Source organism: Podarcis bocagei (genome assembly GCF_964188305.1).
Source record: "Podarcis bocagei genome assembly, chromosome: 2".
Lineage (NCBI taxonomy): Eukaryota > Metazoa > Chordata > Lepidosauria > Squamata > Lacertidae > Podarcis > Podarcis bocagei.
The window spans coordinates 13,528,292-13,551,753 of record NC_138126.1 but is presented as its reverse complement, the minus strand read 5'-3'; the positions used below and the strand labels follow the sequence as shown (position 1 = coordinate 13,551,753).

General features: G+C 46.5%; 2 protein-coding genes across 7 annotated transcripts in view; both read left to right on the top strand.

Moving 5' to 3' along the window:
- Positions 1–2,570, top strand: part of LOC308580556 (zinc finger protein 213-like) — a gene marked incomplete at its 3' end in the record, with an annotated part of 33,312 nt that extends 30,742 nt beyond the window's left edge. Inside the window, exon 7 of the mRNA XM_081182376.1 lies at positions 1,840–2,570. Coding sequence (XP_081038502.1) covers positions 1,840–2,570 — 731 coding nt within the window. The remainder of the gene's footprint in view (positions 1–1,839) is intronic.
- Positions 2,571–7,723: 5,153 nt separating this feature from the next.
- LOC308580542 (zinc finger protein 202-like) lies at positions 7,724–21,850 on the top strand. 6 transcript variants are annotated; one of them, XM_081182349.1, is made up of 8 exons: positions 7,724–8,014; positions 13,284–14,126; positions 16,347–16,467; positions 17,080–17,162; positions 18,620–18,752; positions 18,887–18,970; positions 19,720–20,166; positions 20,812–21,850. In XM_081182349.1, the coding sequence occupies exons 2-8, from the start codon at positions 13,431–13,433 to the stop codon at positions 21,294–21,296; spliced, it is 2,049 nt and encodes a 682-aa protein (XP_081038475.1). In that variant the 5' UTR covers positions 7,724–8,014; positions 13,284–13,430; the 3' UTR covers positions 21,297–21,850. The 6 variants fall into 6 exon arrangements, with proteins under 6 accessions (XP_081038475.1, XP_081038472.1, XP_081038474.1 ...); XM_081182346.1 differs by lacking the exon at positions 7,724–8,014 and adding an exon at positions 11,110–11,333; XM_081182348.1 differs by lacking the exon at positions 7,724–8,014 and adding an exon at positions 11,352–11,741.
- Positions 21,851–23,462: the final 1,612 nt, after the last annotated feature.

The following is a 23,462-nucleotide window of genomic DNA, read 5'->3' as shown; positions in this document are numbered from 1 at the left end:
CTTAACAAAGAACCATAAACATCCTCAAAATTAAAATTTGAACCACCTTGCAGGCTCCCACATGGAGGGGAAGAGGGGGGAGGTGGCAGGCCAGTGGTTCTGTGCCACAAGCAAAAATAGGTACATTGCCTTGGTTTTTCCTTCTCTGTCCAGGTCCCTCCAAAATTTAAGGCAATTTTAGTTACTGTCCTTGCTACAGAATTTTGCTTTTCACGCTTCAGTTTGACATATACCGTATTTTTCGCTCTATAACACGCACCCGACCATAACACGCACGTAGTTTTTAGAGGAGGAAAATCCATAGGCATGCCACCCGTAGGCATTCCCTCCATAACACGCACAGACATTTCCCCTTACTTTTTAGGAGGAAAAAAGTGAGTGTTATGGTGCGAAAAATACGGTACCTCGGGCCCTGGCTGTATGGAGAGGGGTACTAAGATAATGGGGACAATAAATAAATATGGAGTTTAGCAGAAACAATCTGAATCAGCTTGAGGAAATAAGGGAAAGCCAGTGAGATGAAGGCTATAGAAATCTAGTAAATGGAGAAAATATGATCAGAGTGTGGACCAGGTTCCCTTCTCTACCTCATCAGGTGATAAGAAGAGACATCAGCTCAAGATGGAAAACTCTCAACAGGGAGCAGGGGAACGGAGAAGACTCAAAGAAAGGACAGTAGCAGCTGTGTTTCTGCAGAATTCAGTTTTCCACTTTGTAGCTCAACCACCACTCATAACAGGCATCTGATTAGTCATTGTGAGAAGATGATGATGATAAATTATTTATACCCTGCCCATCTGGCTGGGTTTTTCCAGCCACTCTGGGCGGCTCCCAACAGGATATTAAAAATATGATATGATAGCCATGTTCTGAATATGATAGCCATGTTCAAATATATAAAAGGATGTCACATAGAGGAGGGAGAAAGGTTGTTTTCTGCTGCTCCAGAGAAGCGGACACGGAGCAATGGAGCCAAACTACAAGAAAGAAGATTCCACCTAAACATTAGGAAGAACTTCCTGACAGTAAGAGCTGTTTGACAGTGGAATTTGCTGCCAAGGAGTGTGGTGGAGTCTCCTACTTTGGAGGTCTTTAAGCAGAGGCTTGACAACCATATGTCAGGAGTGCTCTGATGGTGTTTCCTGCTTGGCAGGGGGTTGGACTCGATGGCCCTTGTGGTCTCTTCCAACTCTATGATTCTATGATTCTATGATTCTATGAAAAATACAATAAAACATCAGTCATTAAAAACTTCCCTAAACAGGGCTGCCTTCAGATGTATTCTAAAAGTCAGATAGTTGTTTATTTCCTTGACATCTGATGGGAGGGCGTTCCACAGGGAGGGTGCCACTATCGAGAAAGCCCTCTGTCTGGTTCTCTGTAACCTTGCTTCTCGCAGGGAACCACCAGAAGGCCCTCGGAGCTGGACCTGAGTGTCTGGGCTTAACGATGAGGATGGAGACGCTCCTTCAGGTATACTGGGCTGAGGCCGTTTAAGGCTTTAAAGGTCAGCGCCAACACTTCGAATTGTGCTCGGAAATGTACTGGGAGTCAATTAGGTCTTTCAGGACTGGTGTTACTGTATGTGGTCTCTGCAGCCACTCTTAGTAGCTGCCTTGGGCCTGGTCCAACTTCAGGGGTCTTCTTAAGGATGATGGTGAAACTATAATTAGACAGGAGAGAGATGAATGTAGCAGAGTTATCCTGAATCAACTGGAAGAGGAGGGATGGGATGGGATGGGATGGGTTGAGTTGGGGCAGGCCAACAAGAAGGTAGTTGCAGGACTGTAAATAAGAGGTTACTGGATCCTGGAAAAATTCCTCTCTCTGTCCCTTCAGGTGTCAAGAGGAGCGTGATCAAGATGGAGAACTCTCAGCAGGACGAGGTGCATAACACATTAACAGAAATTTCTCAATGGAACATGCCGGTGACAGCAACTATTGATGAGGAAAGATGTGAGTCCAACAGGGACCAGGGGAGGAAGCCAGCAGAGCAGGAGGATGAAGTTAGCAAGTTCCCAGAAGGTCTTACAGCTGCTGGTAATGAAACCTCCATGGTGCACTTGACGCCTAAGAAGCTCTCAGTCTCCAAGTACGGCCAAAAGCGCAACTACCGATTAGGACGCGTCATGAAACATGCTGGAGAGAAACACTATCACTCTCCCACATCAGGGGAAAGCACCCAGCAAAAATCATGCCTTCTGGCACACCAGGGAATCCAACCTGGGGAAAAATTGTACAACTGCTTTGAATGTGGGAAAAGCTTCCCTACAAGATCTACATTTCTCATAAATCAGAAAATCCACACCGGGGAGAGTCCCTTTGAATGCCTCAGGTGTGGGAAAAGCTTTAATCTGAGAACAAGCCTTTTGAGACACCAGAAGATCCATACGGGCGAGAAAGTGCACGAATGCCCCAAGTGTGGGAAAAAGTTCTATCGGAAAGATAAGTTGATTCGGCACGAGAGAATTCATACCGGGGAGAAACCATATGAATGTCCGGAGTGTGGCAAAAGCTTTGGGGTTAAGGAGCATTTACGTAGACACCAGACAATTCATCTTGGATATTGACCAGAGTTAATGCTCAAATAAATTTTTTTAATTAATCTTGTTCCCAATCCTATACAGGGCGAACACATTCCACTCATATTTACAAAACAGAAAATGCTTCCATCCCAAGGAAATAATTTTTCAACTCCTTGATCAATAGTGAGAGGGAATGTGGTTTTGTCAATTATCTTTTCCCTTTTGGCTATTGTGTACTTTTATGAGAAAAAACTGCTCCTTTTTCCTTATTGGGGACCCAAGAGGTTCTCTATTGGTAAGAGAAAATAACAGAGACCAACCAGAGAATATTGAGAAGCAAAGCAGCCAGGAAACCTGATCTTTATTAAAGCTGTTGCAACAGGGTGCTCCCCCCACACGCAGGAGGGGGGGAGGGACTCAGAACAAAGGTGTGTCTGCCCTTATATAGACTTTTTATTTTTTTTATCCCCCCATTTTTTATTGGTTTTTTCTATATTACATCACAATGCAAATATACCAAAGCCATCCCAACATATATTTATCATTTAAATCATCAATCAAATGCAGTATTTTGTCCCTCCCCCCGCTTCCCTCCGCCCCCCACTCAATTTCCTCTACATTCTGAGATTACATTTATCTTTGCATTCTACAATCTTCTCAATCCTTCTATGTATTCTTATTATCCTTCCTTACTAATTTACCTCAGATACTTTACATTTTAATCCAGGCATATTAGCATATCTTTTTTTGAGCAATATTTTTCCACTACTTTTTAAATTTTTGATTCGATTGATTTCTTATAATAGCTGTTATTTTTGCCAAAGTTAAGTATTCATTTAATTTACAAATCCATTCCTCCCTTGAGGGCAGAGTTTGTGATTTCCATTTAGCAGTAATCACTATTCTAGCTGTTGTACTAGCATATAAGAAGATTGACCCCCACCCCCACCATCTCTTCCCCTATCAATCCAAGGAGATATATCTCTGGTTTTTTTATTATTGATATTTTCAAAATCTTCTTTAATTCTTCATGTATTACTGTCCAGAATTTCTTAATTTCCTCACACCTCCACCACATATGTATTATTGTTCCTATTTCTTTACCACATCTCCAACAAATGTTGGATTTCAATTTATATATCTTTGCCAACTTAGCTGGTGTTAAATACCAACTGTGGAATATATAGACTTTTTAAATTGCCCACCCTCAAATTCCAGACCACCCCCAGAAACATCATACATACATCGCAGAAGGGGTGTATCCCAGGACCACCTGCCCCAGACTACAATACAAATCTGAGTGCCTTGTTTTTTTCTCTTGTCTGCTAGGTTGCTTGATTGGATTACCTGGGCATCCTGGCCACTCTTTTGTTACTCAATTCCTGAATCCAGGTCACAGGCTCACACCCTATACATATCTTCAATGTGCCCTTAGGACAGGATTTGTGAAAGAGAACATGGGGAAATTTCCCATTTCCTTCAACCTTGCAGAGAAATATTTGAGGTCATTTTGGGAGAGAGAGAAAATGGTTTCAGGGCTTTTGTGTTGGTTTCAGACATGTGGTTTACATATTTGTATGCTTCGTACATTTATGAACATCTATTTTATTTATATATAAGACCTTAAAATTCTTATAACAGTACCATTGTGCTTTTTGAACAAAAACCCAAAGCAGGCCCATGCCTCCTAAGAGCATTATGGTCTAGGGGTTACGTTAGCAGACCCTGCAGCTTGGATGAAATAGATTGGAATAATCATTTGCAGTTTCTGGAGTTTATTCAGGCAGGAACTATTTAAAGGATGAGTAGAAGTATCAGACATGTTGATTCAACAAGTTGAGAAAGAATAACACACAAAAAAATGGTTTAGCTTTTAAGGGTAGAGTCAACAGAGAGTTACAAACAAGTGCTCTCTGGATTACTACACAAACAGTGCCTTTGTGCTTAACTAACGCATTCTATGATTAAATACAAATTCATCCTTTCCCCTAACAAATTATCCATGGGAGGGAGAGACGAGAGGAAAAGAGTGTTTAGATGGTTGCTTCTAAGTGTTTTAGATTTTGTGAGTTTTTATTTCTTTCAATTGGGATTGATTGGTGCCTTGGGAACTGTATACTTGAGAAAGCAATAAATAAAGGGGTCTTTTTATTTTAAAAAATGGTGTATAAAAATTTGGTTGTTGGTTTTTAAAAACTGTTTTTATTTCAATTGTTTTTCTGGTGTGTTTGGGTGGATTGGTGCTGGGGAGCTGTTGTCACATGAAGCCTTGCAGATGTACATGGTGGGGTCTGGGAGGTAGCAGGATATAGGGTATCCCTCTTGCGCCTTCTGGAAACAACACAGCTCTCCAGATTCCCCGTGCTTCGTTTGTGGGGAGTATGGTGTCCCTAGAACCCTGCTGTCTTGGTTAAGTGTTTTGCTAACGGTAATGGAGTGGCAGACCAAAGTTTTTGAGTACAGTGGTGCCTCGCAAGACGAAATTAATTCGTTCCGCAAGTTTTTTCTTCTTGCGAGTTTTTCATCTTGCGATGCACGGTTTCCCATAGGAATGCATTGAAAATCAATTAATGCGTTCCTAGGGAAACCGACTTCAGACCAGGTCCGGGGACAGTCTGTCCCCCGACCTCTTCTGAAGGCTGGGGGGGGGGGACAAGGGCTTTTCTTCCCACCCCCAGCATTTTAAAAAACCACGGGACAGCGGAGGACTTCTCCACTGTCGGGGCGATTTAAAAGCCCCTGGGAAGGCAGGCAGGGGGGACAAAGACTTTTGCCCCCCGCCAGCCTTCAGAAGAGGTCCTGGACCTCTTCTGAAGGCTGGCAGGGGCGAAAGTCTTTGCTCCCCCCGCCTGCCTTCAAAAGCTGTCCGGCCCAGGCTTCCCGGACCTTTCCGCCAGCAGCGGCAGCGCTGCCGCTGCTGGCAGAGACTTGCCGGCATGCCGAAGCCTGCGCGCGTTGACATCAGCGCGCCCAGGCTTCGCGGATCTCTCCTGCCTTCAAAAGCCGTCCGGGATAGCAGGAAGCGCTTCCCTGCTATCCCGGACTGCTTTTAAAATGCTGGCGCTGGGGAGCAAAGCCTTTCGGCCCCCGCCAGCCTTCCTGGACCTCTTCTGAAGGCCGGTGGGGGGGGAAAGGCTTTGCTCCCCACCGCTAGCATTTAAAAGAGGTCCCCGGAGATTTCCCTATGGGCTTTCGTCTTGCGAAGCAAGCCCATAGGGAAATTCGTTTTGCGAAGCGCCTCCAAAACGGAAAACCCTTTCGTCTAGCGGGTTTTCCGTCTTGCGAGGCGTTCGTCTTGCGGGGTACCACTGTATACAGAACTGGCTAAAATGACTTATAAAATTCAAGACCAAAAACGGACAAAGTTTGAAGAAGAGTGGAGTAAATTTGTTGCATACGTAAGAATTAACTGTAGAAGTCTAAAAACTATAGCAGGGTTAACATGTGTTGTGTATAGAGGGTGAATAAGAATCTGCAAGAGAAGATATAAATTTAAAAAACCGAAGCAGGGAAGGAAGGAAGTCTGGGCGTGAACTTACGCAGTGTAAATAAGATGACACAAAATGATAATTGTAAAAGATTAAGTTTTATATATGTTTGTGAAAAAATCAATAAAAAGCATTTGAAGGGGGGAAAAGTGTTTTGCTAAAAAGCTTTTACTCCCTGGGATGGAGACGCCAACCTTGGAGGGCAGCACTGCAGCATAACATCTGCTTGCAAACCCAAACAACAGGAGCATGCTGCCTCTGACATTGGAGGGCAGCATGCAGCTCTCATGCCTAGGTAAAGGTAAAGGGACCCCTGACCATTAGGTCCAGTCGCGGACGACTCTGGTGTTGCGGCACTCATCTCGCTTTATTGGCTGAGGGAGCCGGTGTACAGCTTCCGGGTCATGTGGCCTGCATGACTAAGCCACTTCTGGCGAACCAGAGCAGTGCACGGAAACGCCGTTTACCTTCCCGCTGGAGCAGTACCTATTTATCCACTTGCACTTTGACGTGCTTTCGAACTGCTAGGTTGGCAGGAGCAGGGACCCAGCAACGGGAGCTCACCCTGTTGCGGGGATTCGAACCGCCGACCTTCTGATTGGCAAGCCCTAGGCTCTGTGGTTTAACCCACAGCGTCACCTGCGTCCAGCTCTCATGCCTAGTAGCCATTAATTGCCCTATTATCCATAAATTTGTCTAATTCCCTTTTAAAGGCATCTGAGTTGGCTATTATTCCATCCAGGGCTTTTTTCAGCCAGGACTCGCCAGGACTCTGTTCCGGCACCTATCAGGTGGGCGCCATTGCCAATGTAAGAGGACAATGGAGGTGTTCAACGTGAGATCCATCACCTGTTTTTCTAGAAAAATAGCCCTGCTTATGTACATCTTAGCATGTCTCCTTTTACTTGCCTTATCTCTAAACTAAAAAGCCCCAAACTTTGGAACTCTTCTGCATAGCGGAGTCGCTCCAACCCCCTCGATCATTTTAGTTGCCCTTTTCCTGCTCTACAATATCCTTTTTGAGTCAAGGTATTACCTAGAGTGTGCGTTGTGCCACAGATCTGTACAATGGCATTATGATACTGGCAATTTGATAACTGTAGTTTCAATGTTTTCAAATGGATATCCCATGTACAAGAATATTCTACAAATCCCTGGTCTAATTAGCAAATTGACTGAATGTTGTTGTTTTTTGGTGGGGGAGATAGTACATTAAACAAATAAACACTGTTTGTGTTTTGGTGGTTGGTAAAAAATAAAATATTTTTTTTTAAATAAACAAATAAACACTGGCTGGCAAACATGTAAAATTTATTACTTCCTTATGTTCAAGACTTCATGGTAAAATGGGCATAGAATATGAGGGGAAATATTCCAATAGAGATCTAGGAGAATTTTTGAACATCAGCACAATAGGTTCTCTTTTGGACTCAGGTATCAGAGAAAATTGTTATGTAATAATGGTTATATATAACCCTGATAAAAATTAAAATTATTCTCTCTGACTGGGGGGGGGGGTACTTTTTACACATGTGGTGGAAATGTACTGGTAAGTTGACAATGTGATATATATATTGTACTGTATGTTTTGCTTTTCTCCTTTTTGTAAGGTTTAAAAGTAATAAGTATTATTAAAAAAAAAAAAAAAGACAATGCGATATTGAGAAAGAATAAAAACCTATTGGGAAAGAATATTAGGTTATAAAGTTCCCCTACACCCAGCAATACTTATTCAATTACTTTGCACCTCACCATTTAAAAAAACTTAAACATGAATTTACTACATGCCCTTACAATTGCAACAGGCAAACAGATATTAGAAATGATCCAATATGGGGAAGGAAGGCATTTCAGATAGCTGGCTTAGGCCTTCTCTCTCTGGGCGCTTAGCAACAGACTGCCTGGCAACCAGCCATGAGCTTTGCTCCTTATCCTTGACTCATGGAAAGCGGCTGATTTACTGAGGCGGCTCTGGACCTAGCATTCTGCACGTGCTCAGAGGTAATTCATCAACAAATTCCCTGCCTGAGTCCAACATCAGAGTGAGAGAGAAAAACGTGGGGCAGGAAGAACTATGACTGGCTTAGATTACGCCCAGCAAATTGGGCTGCATTGATTTAAATCTATTTTGCTAACAAATGGCCATACCATTTTAGTTTTAGCCAAGAATTTTTTAAAATATATATATATTTGAAAATAAAAAGTGGAGTACCTGTGCCCCCATACATCTCCCACCACCCCTGATCCCTAACCATGCCAAGTGGAGCTGATGGGAGTTGTAGTTCAGCAGGTGTGCCATTGGGGGAGCAAGGCCCCCCAAAATGTTAAAGCAGGGGCAGTGGCGTAGCGTGGGAGTGCAGGGGGGGCCGGCAGCACCGGGCGCAACATCTGGGGGTTAGGGTTAGGGGGCGCAAATCCACGTGTTAGGGGGCGCAAATTACTTGCCTTGCCCCGGGTGCTGACAACCCACGCTACGCCACTGAGCAGGGGCTCTCCTGCAGCTGCAACTGGCCTTTCAGGGCCTACCTGTGGCCGCAGCGAACCCACACGCACCATGCACATAACGTCATGCACGCACGCTGCCCCTGCCCCACCGAAATTGGGCAGAACCTGGCGCGTCCGGAGGGCTGAAAGTTGCCCGCACCTGGTGTAGTTCCATTAAGGTGGTGAGCAGCTTTCCCTAACGTAGTGCCCTTGATGTACTTTTGGACTACAACTCCCATCAGCGCCAGGCAGCATGGCCAGTGGTCAAGTACCTGGAGAGCCTGACTGACACTGTCCACACAAGGAAAGCCTCTCATGCACCGGATGAAGCTCTTCCTTTGTATTCATTTGGTCTGAACCCAGTCCTCTGAAACAGGTGGGCAGAGGATGGACTTCTGTGCCTGTTCCATCAAAGAGAAAAATGAATGGCCACAAAAAGAGAGTACTGGGAACTGTAGTTTGTTATGAGTGCTCAGAGTTAATAGGAGACTCCCTATTTCCTTCAGAGAACTATAGTTCCCAGAGTTCCCTTGGAAGACGGACTAATGGTTAAAAAACCACTCTGCATATTGTGGTTCTGTGAAGGGGGTAAAGGTAAAGGGACCCCTGACCGTTAGGTCCAGTCGTGACCGACTCTGGGGTTGCACGCTCATCTCGCTTTATTGGCTGAGGGAGCCAGCGTACAGCTTCCGGGTCATGTGGCCAGCATGACTAAGCAGCTTCTGGCGAACCAGAGCAGCGCACGGAAATGCCATTTACCTTCCCGCCGGAGCGGTACCTATTTATCTACTTGCACTTTTGACGTGCTTTCGAACTGCTAGGTGGGCAGGAGCAGGGACCGAGCAACGGGAGCTCACCCCGTCGCAGGGATTCAAACTGCCGACCTTCTGATCAGCAAGTCCTAGGCTCAGTGGTTTAACCCAGTGTTTCCCAACCTTTTTTGGGCAAAGGCACACTTGTTTAATGAAAAAAATCTCGCGGCACACCACCATTAGAAAATGTTTAAAAAATTAACTCTGTGCCTATATTGACTATATATAAAGTAACTCTCTTTAATAGGAATCAAATAAACACAAAGAAAGTATTTTATAATTACTTTATTATGAAATAGTAAGTTGCAGAATTTATTCAGCACGCAGAAAATGGCCTTTTGGGGGGTGAATGTGGATGAAGCAGGAAGAGAACTTAAAAAAAAGGCATGCATGAAATCTAGCCCCAAACACACACACGCACACTTTCCCCAAAGTGGTTGATGACGCAGGATATTTCCACATGCTTCTAAAATGCACATTAAATAAAACGAGAGAGAGAAGTGCACGCATTCACCTGCCAGCCTCGGAGCTGTGGAATGCAGCGACATGAAGCAATCTGTGTCCTTCCAGGCGCCAGCTCAGACCTGCCGTGCTGTTTCGTTCCCCCGGCGTCGCTGCCTTCATCCAGCCGGATGCCTCTCCTGCCCAAGGGACGTGTCAGCAGCCACCCGGCGTGGGGTAGAGACAGGACGGCCCCACTTCCTGCTGCCCACAAGGCTTTGGGGTGAGAAACGCAGAGGGGCAGGAGAGTGGAGGTTGCCTTAATTGGAAAAAGCAGGGAGGTAGGCTGGTGTGCCGTGGGAGGGAGGCGGGCGAGTCGGGCGGCGAGCACACGCGGGGCGGCGAGCGAGCGAGCTCCCACATCCCATCACCGCTCGCTTCGGCCGGCCTACTGGGCTGTCGCAGGCGGAAGGCCTGCGCATGCGTGAGGTTTTCACGCCTTCCTCCAGTAGGCCGGCCGAAGCGAGCGGCGATGGGATGTGGGAGCTCGCTCGCTCGCCGCCCCACGTGTGCTCGCCGCCGCCGCCCCGCCTCTCGCCACCCGACTCGCCCGCCTCCCTCCCACGGCACACCAGTCAACGTCTCGCGGCACACTAGTGTGCCGCGGAACACCGGTTGGGAAACACTGGTTTAACCTACAGCGCCACCAGAGTCCCTGTGAAGGGAATAGAATCATAGAATCATAGAATCATAGAGTTGGAAGAGACCACAAGGGCCATCGAGTCCAACCCCCTGCCAAGCAGGAAACACCATCAGAGCACTCCTGACATATGGTTGTCAAGCCTCTGCTCAAAGACCTCCAAAGAAGGAGACTCCACCACACTCCTTGGCAGCAAATTCCACTGTCAAACAGCTCTTACTGTCAGGAAGTTCTTCCTAATGTTTAGGTGGAATCTTCTTTCTTGTAGTTTGGATCCATTGCTCCGTGTCCGCTTCTCTGGAGCAGCAGAAAACAACCTTTCTCCCTCCTCTATATGACATCCTTTTATATATTTGAACATGGCTATCATATCACCCCTTAACCTCCTCTTCTCCAGGCTAAACATGCCCAGCTCCCTTAGCCGTTCCTCATAAGGCATCGTTTCCAGGCCTTTGACCATTTTGGTTGCCCTCCTCTGGACACGTTCCAGTTTCTCAGTGTCCTTCTTGAATTGTGGTGCCCAGAACTGGACACAGTACTCCAGGTGAGGTCTGACCAGAGCAGAATACAGTGGCACTATTACTTCCCTTGATCTAGATGCTATACTCCTATTGATGAGGCCCAGAATTGCATTGGCTTTTTTAGCTTGCCGCGTCAATTGAATAGGGAGTCCCCTAAAAATGCCCAGCGCTCTTAGCAAACCAGAGTTCCCAGGAATCTTTGAGGGACAGAGGCAGTGAGGCCTCTCCCATCTATCCCCCATCTGGTGTTTTGGCTCCTCCCCTCCCAGAACAATCTCCACCAGCAACCCCTCCCATCAGTTTGGCTGGGATCAACTGCCATTTCAGCTCGTCCCTTCCACAAATTGCCCAACGTGGCCATTGTAAGAATAATGTAACATTATATTAAAAGGGGTGCCAGAATCTGCTTATTTTCCTCTTTCTTTCCTGCGCTTTTCCTTTCGTGTTGAACCTATTTTTAAAAAAAGAAAGCCTCAAAGCTTAGCCCGTGTAGTGAAGTTGTTAAAAGGATCAGACTAGGACCTTAGGACCTGGGGGATTAGAGTTCAAATCCCGGCTCATCCATGAGCCAGTCCCTGTTTCTCTCAGCTTAACCTACCTCACAGGGTTGTTATGGAGATTAAATGAGAAAGAAGAGAACTATGTATGGCAGATTTTGAGCTCCTTGGGGGAAAAAGTCCCTGGACATCTAAGGACCCAAGACTGAAGAACAATCTGCATCTGAATCCTTATTTTCTATGTGGAATATATTGTCCCCATCAACAAAATGAGTCAGTCTTTCCTCACACCTGAAAAAAATAATACTGATGGCAGATGCACATTATACTTTCAAAGCACATGACTTACCCCAATGAATTATGGGACAAGTTGTTTAAGGGTGCTGGGAATTGTAGCTCTGTGAGGGTGAAGCTCCCATTTCTAGGAATCTTTGAGGCAAGCCCTGATTTTCTAAAAGACTAGGCTTTTTTCAATAAGGAAAGTGACAGGAAAATGTGCTTGTTCTGATGCAGCAGCATCTCTCCTTAATGCAAACAATGAATGTGTGTTCATTAAATAGCTGATGCCATCTAATCAACCCTGCAATAAACAGGTTATCTCAAAGTGCCTTGGGAGGAAAGTTGTGTTTTATAAAAAATATCCATCTGCATGGGAAACATTTATATGGTCCTTCACTGCTCTCCTAGGTTGGCAGTTAGCATGATTTTGCTCGATTGTGTAATTTGTCCACCTGCCAGTTTAATACCTGCAAGAGATATTACGTTGGGAGTATCCCATCCCATGATTAATGACCTTGGAGTGGTGTTAGGCTTTTTCTTGGCAGCTGCAGCCCAGATTATGTGGTCCACCCCAGGTGTGAGCAATTTAGCGCTCTCTCGCTCTCTCAGGGGGGGGCGGGGGGGCGGGGGAGTCATTCAGCAAACAAGCCTTGAGGAAACCTATAAGGCCCCTGGGATTCAAGGCTACGGTGGGGGCTCCCAGCAGCTGAAAGGAGACATTGCTTGCTTGCTTGGTATGGTATATTCTTATTTATGATCTGCCTGCTGTTTAATTAATCTTGAGACTTCTTAGAACTGTAGAGTTGGAAGGGATCCTGACAATCATCTGGTGACTATCTAATGCTTATTAGATGGATTTCCCCCCAAATTGATTTCTGAACTTTGAATTTTATTGTTAGTCATGTTTTTATACTGTATTTTATGCTGCTTCTACAAGTAAGTGTTTTAAATTTGTTGTCAGCCGCTCTGAGCCCGGTTTTCTGAACTGGGAAGGTTGGGGTATAAATATTTTTTTTTTTATTGTTATAGTATAGTCCAACCACCTGCAATGCAGGAATATGCAGCTGTCCCAGACAGGGATTGAACCTGCAACCTTAGCCTTATCACTTGTGTCTTGTATTGTTTCTGTATCCCAGAGAAAGAAGCCCCTTGCCTTTGGCAAGACACTGTCCAAGCTGTTTCTTAATTATTATTTTTTTTTGGGGGGGGGAGTTGGTAGAAATAAAGAACAAAAGTTGGCTTCTCCCTCAAGTATGTATCATGTAACTAAACAGATACAGTGGAACCTTGGGTTACAGATGCTTCAAGTTACAGACTCCGCTAACCCAGAAATAGTACCTCGGGTTAAGAACTTTGCTTCAGGGTGAGAACAGAAATCGTGCTCTGGTGGCACAGCAGCAGGAGGAGGCCCCATTAGCTAAAGTGGTGCTTCAGGTTAAGAACAGATTCAGGTTAAGAACAGACCTCCAGAATGAATTAAGTTCTTAACCCGAGGTACCACTGTACTTATTTTCTACTCTTATCTCTTTCCTGTAGGGAGTATCCCCGCCACCCAAGACTACGCTCTTGGGGAATTTTCTCAAGAAAAGGCTCAAGGCCTCAGAAATGTGCATAAAACTACCTGTTGTAACTGACAGGATTTTGCCAAGAGAATAAGGGGGGGAGGGAAACTGAGGGTCAAAAATGGAGATAAGCTGTGAAGACCTGGGAAAAGGTCCAGGCATTGCCCACTTTGAAGAGTTTCCAAGAGGGGCAGCACCACAAAATGTTAACCAGCAAACCCAGGAGCGGCCGCCACAGCAGAGGGTGAGCCAACCTGAAGAATCCCTGAAGGACCTCCAGCCTCCAAAGCTGACTCTGGAGAATCCAGGATTGACACAGCTCATACTGTCGGAAGATGATCCTGAAAGGTTCCTGGTCTCCTTTGAGAAAGTTGCCGAAGCTTGTCAATGGCCGAGAGAAGAGTGGGCAGCCCGGCTTGTGCCGGCCCTTGGCGGAGAAGCAGCAAGAGCCTTTAGAAATCTGGCTGCTGGCGACAGAGAGGACTATGGGAAAGTGAAGGCTGCCATATTGCAAGGGGATGCAATCAAAATGGAGGTCCAGCGCCAGTGCTTCAGGCAGTTCCGCTTCCAGGAGGTGGAAGACCCGCAGAGGGCATATGGCCAGCTCCGTGAGCTTTGTCGTCAGTGGTTGAAGCCAGAGAAACACACCAAGGAGCAGATCCTGGATCTGGTGGTCCTGGAGCAGTTCCTGGCCATCCTGCCCCAGGAAACCCAGAAGAGGATGGAGAAATGTAGCCCAAAAGCCTGCGCCCAGGCAGTGGCCCTGGCAGAAGACCTCCTGAAGAACCATCAAGAGGCCAAGATGTGGAGACTGGAGGTGAGATTTGCATGATGTGAAAACTTAATGGCCTGTCTGTTTGAAGCCAGCGCAGAGGGGTGATGTGGGTTGCCAACTGCTGAGAAAAGAGGCCTGCCTTGCTCTAGTGCCATTAATATAGGCTTGATCTACAGCAGAGGTTCCCAAACTGGTCCATGGACCACCAGTCTCCACAAGCTTCGTTCAGGCACAATAGGAATGGAGAAACCTCATGGGAATGCAAAACGTTTTTAAAAATAATAACAATTAAACATTTTTATTGAAAGTTCAAAAAGTACATAATTATATGTGCACTAAACATGGTGAGATGTAAATAAAAGAGAGAAAGCAAAAAAGAGAAACAGAACCTGTGTAGAAGAGAAAATAAAAGTGGGGAGGGGGGAAACCCAAAATTGTATATTTTGCAAGGTTATTGCACCTCACAAATTCTTAACCTATTACAGTAGCTGTAAGAATGAATTTGTCCATGGCAAGTCTGCTTTTATATACAGATTGTTCACATGTTGCGAGTTTGTATAAGTCTTTAATCCAATCGTAGAAGGGAACCACATCTTAAGAAATGGGGGGGGGTAGGGAGGGGAAAAAATATCAAAATAGCCCAATGCTGACTTCTTTTGTGGGGCGGGGGAGGCTGGAAATTAAACAAAATAAGTAAAAGGTGTGGATCAAGGCCATTTTGGTGGTACCACCACTGGGGGCTGCAAAGTTGGTGCTGTTAAGTTGGTGCAGAGAAAGCCTATGATAGGGTCTCCTGTTTGTGGAATGCCCTCCCTTCTTGCGAAGTATGTCTGTTTACCCAGGTATTTGGTGAGTGAAAACCACTGTTCCTGGCACACCTGAGATCACTGTTTTAAAATACTAGATTCATAGAATTGTAGAGTTGTAGAAGGGACCCCAAGGGTCATCTAGTCTAACCCCCTGTAAAGCAGGAATCCTGCCCAAAGCTGTCCCTGGGTGGGCTTGAACCACCAGCCTTCTGGTTAACAGCCAGGTACACTGACCCATTGTGCCACAAATGTTTTAACTGTTTTTAGGATGGTTTTGAAATAGTTTTCTCTTGATATGTTTCCCCCTTTGGGCTCCTTTCGGAGGAAGGGCAGGATTTAAATTGAAGGAAACAATAAAGTAAATAAAGTTTCAAAAGTGAAATACAGTGGTACCTCGCAAGACGAAATTAATTCGTTCCGCAAGTTTTTTCTTCTTGCGAGTTTTTCGTCTTGCGATGCACGGTTTCCCATAGGAATGCATTGAAAATCAATTAATGCGTTCCTATGGAAACCGCCTTCAGACCAGGTCCGGGGACAGTCTGTCCCCCGACCTCTTCTGAAGGCTGGGGGGGGACAAGGGCTTTTCTTCCCACCCCCAGCATTTTAAAAAACCCCGGGACAGCGGAGGACTTCTCCGCTGTCTGGGGCGGTCTTAAAATGCTGGCGGGCGGCATTTTAAAATCGCCCGGGACAGCGGAGGACTTCTCCGCTGTCCGGGGCGATGTAAAAGCCCCTGGGAAGGCAGGCAGGGGGGACAAAGACTTTTGCCCCCCGCCCGCCTTCAGAAGAGGTCCTGGACCTCTTCTGAAGGCGGGCGGGGGGCGAAAGTCTTTGCTCCCCCCCGCCTGCCTTCAAAAGCCGTCCGCGATAGCGGGAAGCTCTTCCCTGCTATCCCGGACTGCTTTTAAAATGCTGGCGGTGGGGAGCAAAGCCTTTCGGCCCCCGCCGGCCTTCCTGGACCTCTTCTGAAGGCCGGAGGGGGGGAAAGGCTTTGCTCCCCACCACCAGCATTTAAAAGAGGTCCCCGGAGATTTCCCTATGGGCTTTCGTCTTGCGAAGCAAGCCCATAGGGAAATTCGTCTTGCGAAGCGCCTCCAAAACAGAAAACCCTTTCGTCTTGCGGGTTTTCCGTCTTGCGAGGCATTCGTCTTGCGGGGTACCACTGTACAGCTCACTTCAAGTGAGTCAGGCCATTGTCTCCTGCTCTGGCCATCAGCAGCCGTTTCCCGCTACCTGATCCTTTTAAAGAACAAAACTAAAACGGGGACTTAGCTTGGGATCTTCTGCATGCAGAACACCTGTCCTCCCACTGAACTGCACTCCCCATAACATTAAGCCACTTCCAGAGCGGTGTCCCCAAGGAAACAGGAGTTCAGAAATTGAGTATGGCCTCCATCCCTAATGTTTCTGTTTCAATCCACTTTATGGGATGGAATTTTCCTTGCTGTTTCAGGAGCCGTTGCAGAAGATGACCCAGAGTTTCTTGAGAGCAGAGGAGATGGCGGCCCACTCCACCGAGAGAGAGATCTGCAAGGAAGCAAAGCAGCAGGGTGATGGTGGTGCCACGCTTCTATGTAAGGGTTAAGTGGCTCGCCATAGGCCGGCCGAGCAAGTGGGGCAGGCAGGTGGCCAAGGCAGGCCTTTCTATGCCCACCCCTCATCCCCCCCTTTGACCCCGACAGCTGCCACTGCTGATAGAAGGAAGTGTGTGGACAGAAAGGGAGGGGGGATGAAGGGGAGAAACATGAGCAGCAATTGGGGGAATCTTGGGACTGGGCAAACTGGGAGGGGAGGGTGGAGTTTGGGGTGAAATGTGAGGGGATGGAGATTGGTAATGGGGCAGGGAGTTGGCAGGTGGTCTGGAATTTTTGATGTCGCTGAGCAAGCTCTTTTTGTTGTGCAGAGGAGGGCAAAATAGGTAGTGCTAACACAATAACTCTCCCGGTCCAAGCAGCCCATTGGATTTGGCTGTTGTGCTCCGCTAAGAACAGGGTGTCCACAAGTGGAATGGCTGTTGTGATCTGTGGCTGCCACAAGTGGATCTCCTCCTGTGTGTGTCCAAATTCTCTGATACTTGTAAGCCGCTTTGATTATGTTTTGAGAAGGGATGGATCATGGAAACGACTGAAATAAATGACAATACAAATGTTGCTTCTGAAAACATAACCTGTTCTTGTCTCTTACAGCCAGCATAACAGCATCCCCAAGTGTCTCTGCTCCCTTGCATTGCCCTGGTGGATCAGAGCTGGCAGAAGGTGTCTTGGATGAGGTGGGTTCATGCGTTAGCTGTCCTGGTGTCTCCCCTCCTCCTGCGGGCTCCTGAATCTTTCTTTGCATCAAAAAGTCTGTTTTTTGAATTGGGCAGCTTTTTTCTGTCACCTTGCTGCCAAATTCAGAAAGTGCCATCTTTTTCATTTTAGTTTTTCCTATTGTTGACTGATTTGCCCAAAATGACCATGGAGGCCTGTCCAGCCTAATGAAGCCATGGGCAATGATTTGCCAATGCTGCACTAACCCATAGGTTGTTCCACTGGCAGAGGCAGAGAGGGGCGGGGGGAGCACGGCTGACCATCACGGCTGCCCCCCACCTGCGTTGGGCGCCACGCCCCTGAGACGCACACCAGCACCCCTGCCTGCTCTCCGCCCCCCAGTGCCGGAGCATGAAGCTCCTCCACTGGGTTGTTCAACAAACCATTGGTTGTCCTGCAAACAACTGGACAAGCAACAGTTTGTTTCTCTAAACTGTGTTTTAAAGTACTGGTGCTACTTCACTAAAAACCTTAGTTTCTATAGGAAGCAGATGCATATGTGATAGTGAGGGACCTAAGGGGCTAGATTTAAGGGATTTAAGTGGCAGGAAGGGAGATTTTGGTTGGACATGAGGAGAAACATTTTGATGGTAAGAATTGCTGGAGATCTTCAATCTGAATCTGGAGAACTCTAGCTCTGAATCTCCTGCACCAAGCAGGAAATTATACTGGTTGGCTAAGAAGGTATTTTCCAGGTCACATCCATGCCATATATAATGATCTCTGGCAATCAAGCAGCCTAATAAGCAGCAACGACTCCCCGTCAGTTTTATGTAAGTTTCTTTACATGAAGAAACATATCCAGAGCCCGGTCTTCCCGCCTGCTCTCATTAACAGTAGTTGCTCAGTCTGTCTCATTGTCCCTTCCCCAACAGGAAGAACCCCAAAATTGAGCTGTTCTTCTCCTTCCCTTCCGTTGTTCTCTGAGCTTCTCCCATCTTCTAGTACGGGGACTGAACGGCTGGCCTGTCTCCTCCCCAGTCCCAGAAGACACAGACTCAGACTTTGGCTTATCTGATGGTTGCCTGCCAACGCTCTGGCTGACTTCCAACTCTTCCTCTCCTTGGGAGCTAACAGCTTCTTCCTTGGGAAGGAGTGGGGCTGGGCTGTCCTCTCTAAACTCTGACAAACAGCTCTCATCTGCAGTTGGCCCATTGTTCCTTTAGCTCAGTTTCTGAGGCCGACTCTTCTGCTGTGCTCGGGGCGGGGGACACATTTCTGACACCATGCATTTAAAAGCACCTGCCAAGGAATCCTTGGAACTGCTGCTTATTCCTCATACAGTTACAGTTCCCAGCACCCAGAACAAACAACAGTGCATCCAGGTTTCTTTGGAGGGAACGAATTAGCTTTAAATGTATGGCATGAATGTGACCTGTCTACAGTTCTGCATTCAGAGCAGGAAACCCTCTTGTAGTTTCAGGGGACAGTTGATTTGAAGGGTGCAACTGCCTTGTCGGATACAACAGAGAAGGCTGTGCTCAATCCCATTCAGAGCCCTGTGTACTGGAAAGTTTTGGTGGAGGAGGATGAGACCGTTGCTTTCTCAGGTAAATGTCTCAAGCTTATGTACACTGCTGTCACACCCCAAAAGCACTGGATATGTCTGGCATCCATATTTCTCCCAGTTGTGAGACAAACCCCTCTTTTCTCCCCATTCATCAATTGTGTCTCCAACCTGTAGGAGGACCAGTGGTCTTCCCCAGCCTGGTTGGACAAGAAAAATTAGTATTTCTCCCAAACTCTGAGCATAAAGATACATTCCCAGGTAAGACTCTCTCAGGTAAGGGTTATCACAGAGACTCCATGGCTACATCGTGGTGGCGATGAGTACATAGGCAATAGCCTGAAACCACATCAGTGTCTTGCCCCATCTAATCCAATACTACCTGCTCTGACTTGCAGGCGCAATTCAGAGTCTAAAACACAGAGAAGGTCCTTTCCCATCCCCCTGCTTCTCAAGATCCTTTATTAGTTAGAGAGAGAAGAGACTGAGATGGAGATATTGGCTGTGTTTGTACTTCCAGTAATCTTGTTAGGGGGATAGTGGTCCCTATTATTCCCATATCACAGGAGAAGAATGTAAGAAAGAGAGCCTGCACCCATGATCAAATCCTGCACCCTAGCCCAGCACCTTATTTCCCCTACTATGTCCCTTGGAAAACTACAAGCAGGACCATGAGAAGAGCAAACCAGCTCATATGATTCCCAGCAACTGATACCCAGATGCAAGACTGCGGCTGATATTGACATTACCATCATGACCAGTTCTGCTAGATTAGGCCTAAGAAGCATCTAGTCCAGTATATTTTTCTGGCAGCAGCCAAGCAGATGTCCATGGGAATCCCATGAGCAGGACCTGAGCAACTGATTATCGCTGGCATATTTTCTCTGGACAGCAGATATTGAGGCCGGGTGTTCAGGGTTTGCTCAAAGCTCAGTTCTCTTTACAATGCAGAATTGGCTCTTGTATAAAATAGCAATGATCCCCCCTGTGTTTTCTCACCTTCACGACAGGAAGGAGCATGAACAGGAAGGAAACTGAAAATTCTCAGCAAGGAAGCCCTGAGCGACAAGGCCCATCTGTGAAACGATCAGAAGAACCCCAGGACACTGTTCCCTTGAGTCCTGGTGTTTCCCTGAGTCCTGGAGTGATGTGGCCTCAAATGAGTGACCGAGGGATGAAGCAGGGAGAGCCGACTCTGCATGGTATGAGCCAGGAGTTTGCAGAAGGAATCGCAGATCCACCACAAGAGAAAAAACTCCGTCGCGGGTCCAGAACTTGCTCCTCAAACCTCGCTCAGCACAGGCAGATTCACACGCGGGAAGGACTTTACCAGTGCTTTGAGTGCGAGAAAACCTTTTGTGGGATACATGCCCTTGCTGGCCACCAGAGAATCCACAAGACCAAGATGGAGCCCAGAGGCAAGAAGCAACTGCTTGCCAGGGCATCTCTCACCAAAGGTTAGAGATTACTTTGAAGCTGCAGATATGATCAAATAGACTTGTGGAAACCTGCTTTGTTGGGGGATTTTTTTGCGGGGGGGGGTGGGTAGTCCAGCAACTGGAGCTGAGGGCAAAACAGTGCTTCCTCAGAACAGCTGCTGGGGACTTAATTGCAACTTTGATTTCAGATTTGACCACCACTGAGGCCAATCCAGTTGCCCAGTTTTCCTTGTATTATATACATTCATTAAGTTACTCTTTAATTTTATGAAACAGTACACAGAACAGTAAAATGTTTCCCATATTATGCCCTTTCAGAAGTGGCTCAGTAGGTGGGGCAGAGTTGCTATGCCAGCTTCCCAGCAGGTGGGTTATTGCTGCTTACCAGGCAATAGATGGATGAGGAGGTTGGCATGGTGCAAACACACCAGCAGAGTGAGACAGACCAGTGCTTCTGCCAGTGCCTTTGCACCACACTGACCTTTCCCCTCTCCCTCCTGGTAAGCAACAGCAATCCACCTGCTAGGAAGTTATAATAATGGATTTGCCCCACCCAGCACAACACCTCTATGTAAGTTTCATTCTCTGTGTTTAGAATTAATCAAACTGATTGGTTGATTAAACATTGTGTGGGTTAATTCAACTTTCTCTCTATCCCTGTAGGAAATGAGGGGCTAAGTAAGTTCAGGGTGGAGACTCCTCAGCAGGAAAGGAATGAGAGAGAGGGTGTATCTAATGGAAGGATAGCAGAATTTCCTCAAAGTAAGATGACACTGGCTCAAGAACCAGAATGGGACCCTGAAGGGCAGCAGAGAAAGAAGACGGTGAAGACACAAAAGGACCCCATCAAGCTCTTAGAAGGCCGCAAGTCCCAAAAGGAAACTGTGGCGCACGTGTGGGTGAAAAAATTGTCGTACTCCTCCCAGCCTGGGAATGTGTGCCCCAGCACACCAGGATTTGTAATCCAGGAAACTCCTCCTACAGAGAAGGCACTCTATCAATGTCCCTCGTGTGGCAAAGCCTTAATGAACAATGTTTGTCTTGAAGATCATCATAGGCTCCATATAGGAGATGCCTTATGGATGCCCACAGTGTGGGGGAAAGTTTCACTGGAGAAACTGTGTGTTCAAACATTTGTGGATCCATAGTGGGGAGAAAACGTTCACATGTACGGAGTGTGGTAGAAGCTTTTGTTGGAAAACCGGGTTGAGAACACACCGGGAGACTTGTACAAGGAATTGTTCTAAACTAAACTTGATTTAGTTTGAAATTGGACCATGCAGGCAAAGGTACAGGGCTGTGCAAGCACTGACTATCTTTGGTGATGCCTGTGACCCCTTTTCGGCCTGGCCACATTTTTCCTGCCCCAGTGTCTGACCTGATATCATGCATGGTATTGGGTGTAGGGCCTATGGGCGTGGCTGTGCCAAAATGGCCCTGTGAGCCAAATTAGGGAGGTCTGATGGGCCTAAATTGGCCCGTGGCCTGGTGGCTCCCTACTCCTGCTTTAGAGAGTGTTTCATTGGCCATCAGAGAATCCACCCAGGAAAGAAAGCCTATGGATGCTTCGAGTGAGGAAAAAGCTTATAGTGAGAAGTTGCAGATATTAAACCTCTGACTGTAAAATTTGATGGGTGCAGGAGAGATAGAGAGCACCACTTGATTCCCCAACACCACTCTGTCATTTCCCCCCTACCTGAATCTGACTTCACTTGTTGCAATGGTGAGAGTGATGGGTTGCTTGAGTGTTTGTGGAGGCTTGTAATCTGTAAAGCTTGATCTGTACTTCTATATGAAGACACATTGCTTTTCGCCCATTTTCTTTCTTCCTGGTTATTTCCTTGAAGAATGTTTTGTCGAACTTTCCTGGAACCGTTGATGCACAAATCCAGAGGAACAGTCATGTGAATCACCAGAGAGCAGGGAGAATGCTGATTGTTCTGATGTAAAAAGAAGCTTAATGCTGTATGATTGCATCTTGTACAAGGGCTACATTCTGGGGATGGTGCATGTATACAAAAACACGCATATGCAAACCACCCTCTTGAAACTGCCCCCGTGAGACCATCCTTACCTTCCAAGGTAGGGCAGAGAGCTTTTAAGCTCTCCAGCTTGCTTACCAGCCCAGCGAGTAAGCTTGGGGATCCCATGGGTCTGTCTGAGTTCCTGCAAGAGCCTCCCAGAGCCTGGTAAGCAAGACAACGCTTAAAAGCTTCTTCATGCCAGGAAAGCCCAGCACAAAATGAGCTTTTAAGCTCTTCTCTTCACATGCAATTAATTTGTTCAATTTCAACTGGACGGATTTCAACTGCACAAGGCTGAAATCTTCCAATTTAATTTTGAGCAAGATGCATATGGTACTGTAATTGACATTTGAATCTGTGCATAGTCAACCTGGCGTAATCCAAATAGTGTGGGATCTAACTCTCATCAGCCACAGCCAACCGACATGGCCAATGGGCAGGGATGATGGAAGCTGTAGTTCTAACCAAGTAGGAAAATAGACCTTGTTACACACCTTGTTACATGTGCAGATAGAGATGTAAAGTTATGTGTGCCCTGTTAAAATGTGGCAGCTGGGGGGCAAGGAGGAATTGTTGAATTACTTTTTCTCTATTAAAAATGGCTTTGAAGTTTCAAAATCAGTGGAGTGACTTCTTTTACTTAACCTCTTGTACTTACAAGCTAATTCTTAAGCCTCACTGATCTTAATGTGACATATTTTTCAGAAAACACATGCTTAGGTTTGCAATCCAAGGTGCTGGTTTTTACTAGTTAAGCCTTAAAATGTTCTAGCTCTTAGTTAGGATGCCCATATGAAACTCTGCCAAATCAATCTCTACAAAACAACAACTGAGACCTTTTCAACTTCTATAAGTCAGACTGGTCTCAGCAACAAGCAGGAACTTTTCTGTTTTGGCCCCCAGGATCTGTGGTGCTCTTTGAAAGTCGTTCTGTTTATTCCCCAAAGATTTTGGCAAATTGACTCACCCCCCCCAACCCAGCTGCACTGCCTTTCTGTTGCTGCTGATATAGTTTTAAAGCTAGGGTTATCAAATTTTCTACCCACAGGCCCCTTTTGAGATGGCTGAAAATTACTGAGGGTCACAAGTCACATTTCCCTGAGAGTCTTTCTTCCAAATATTATCAATGAAGCAAGCACCTTGTCCAACTTTCCAAATTCTGGGGATCCTTAGTTGTTTATTGGAGGAGCTGGGATTCTCAGTGACAGAATCAGTAGTGACTTTTTTGACAGCTACGTATGTACGTCAGAGCCTGGGAGCCTGGAGAGAAGTAGAAGTTGGCAACTCAGG

Bases quoted from the DNA above. Each gene is read 5' to 3' on its own strand.
- LOC308580542 (XM_081182349.1), top strand. From the start codon at position 13,431: ATGGAGATAAGCTGTGAAGACCTGGGAAAAGGTCCAGGCATTGCCCAC. The intron at 14,127-16,346 runs GTGAGATTTGCA...TTGCTGTTTCAG, and splicing joins CCAAGATGTGGAGACTGGAG to GAGCCGTTGCAGAAGATGAC. The intron at 18,753-18,886 runs GTAAATGTCTCA...TCCAACCTGTAG, and splicing joins TGAGACCGTTGCTTTCTCAG to GAGGACCAGTGGTCTTCCCC.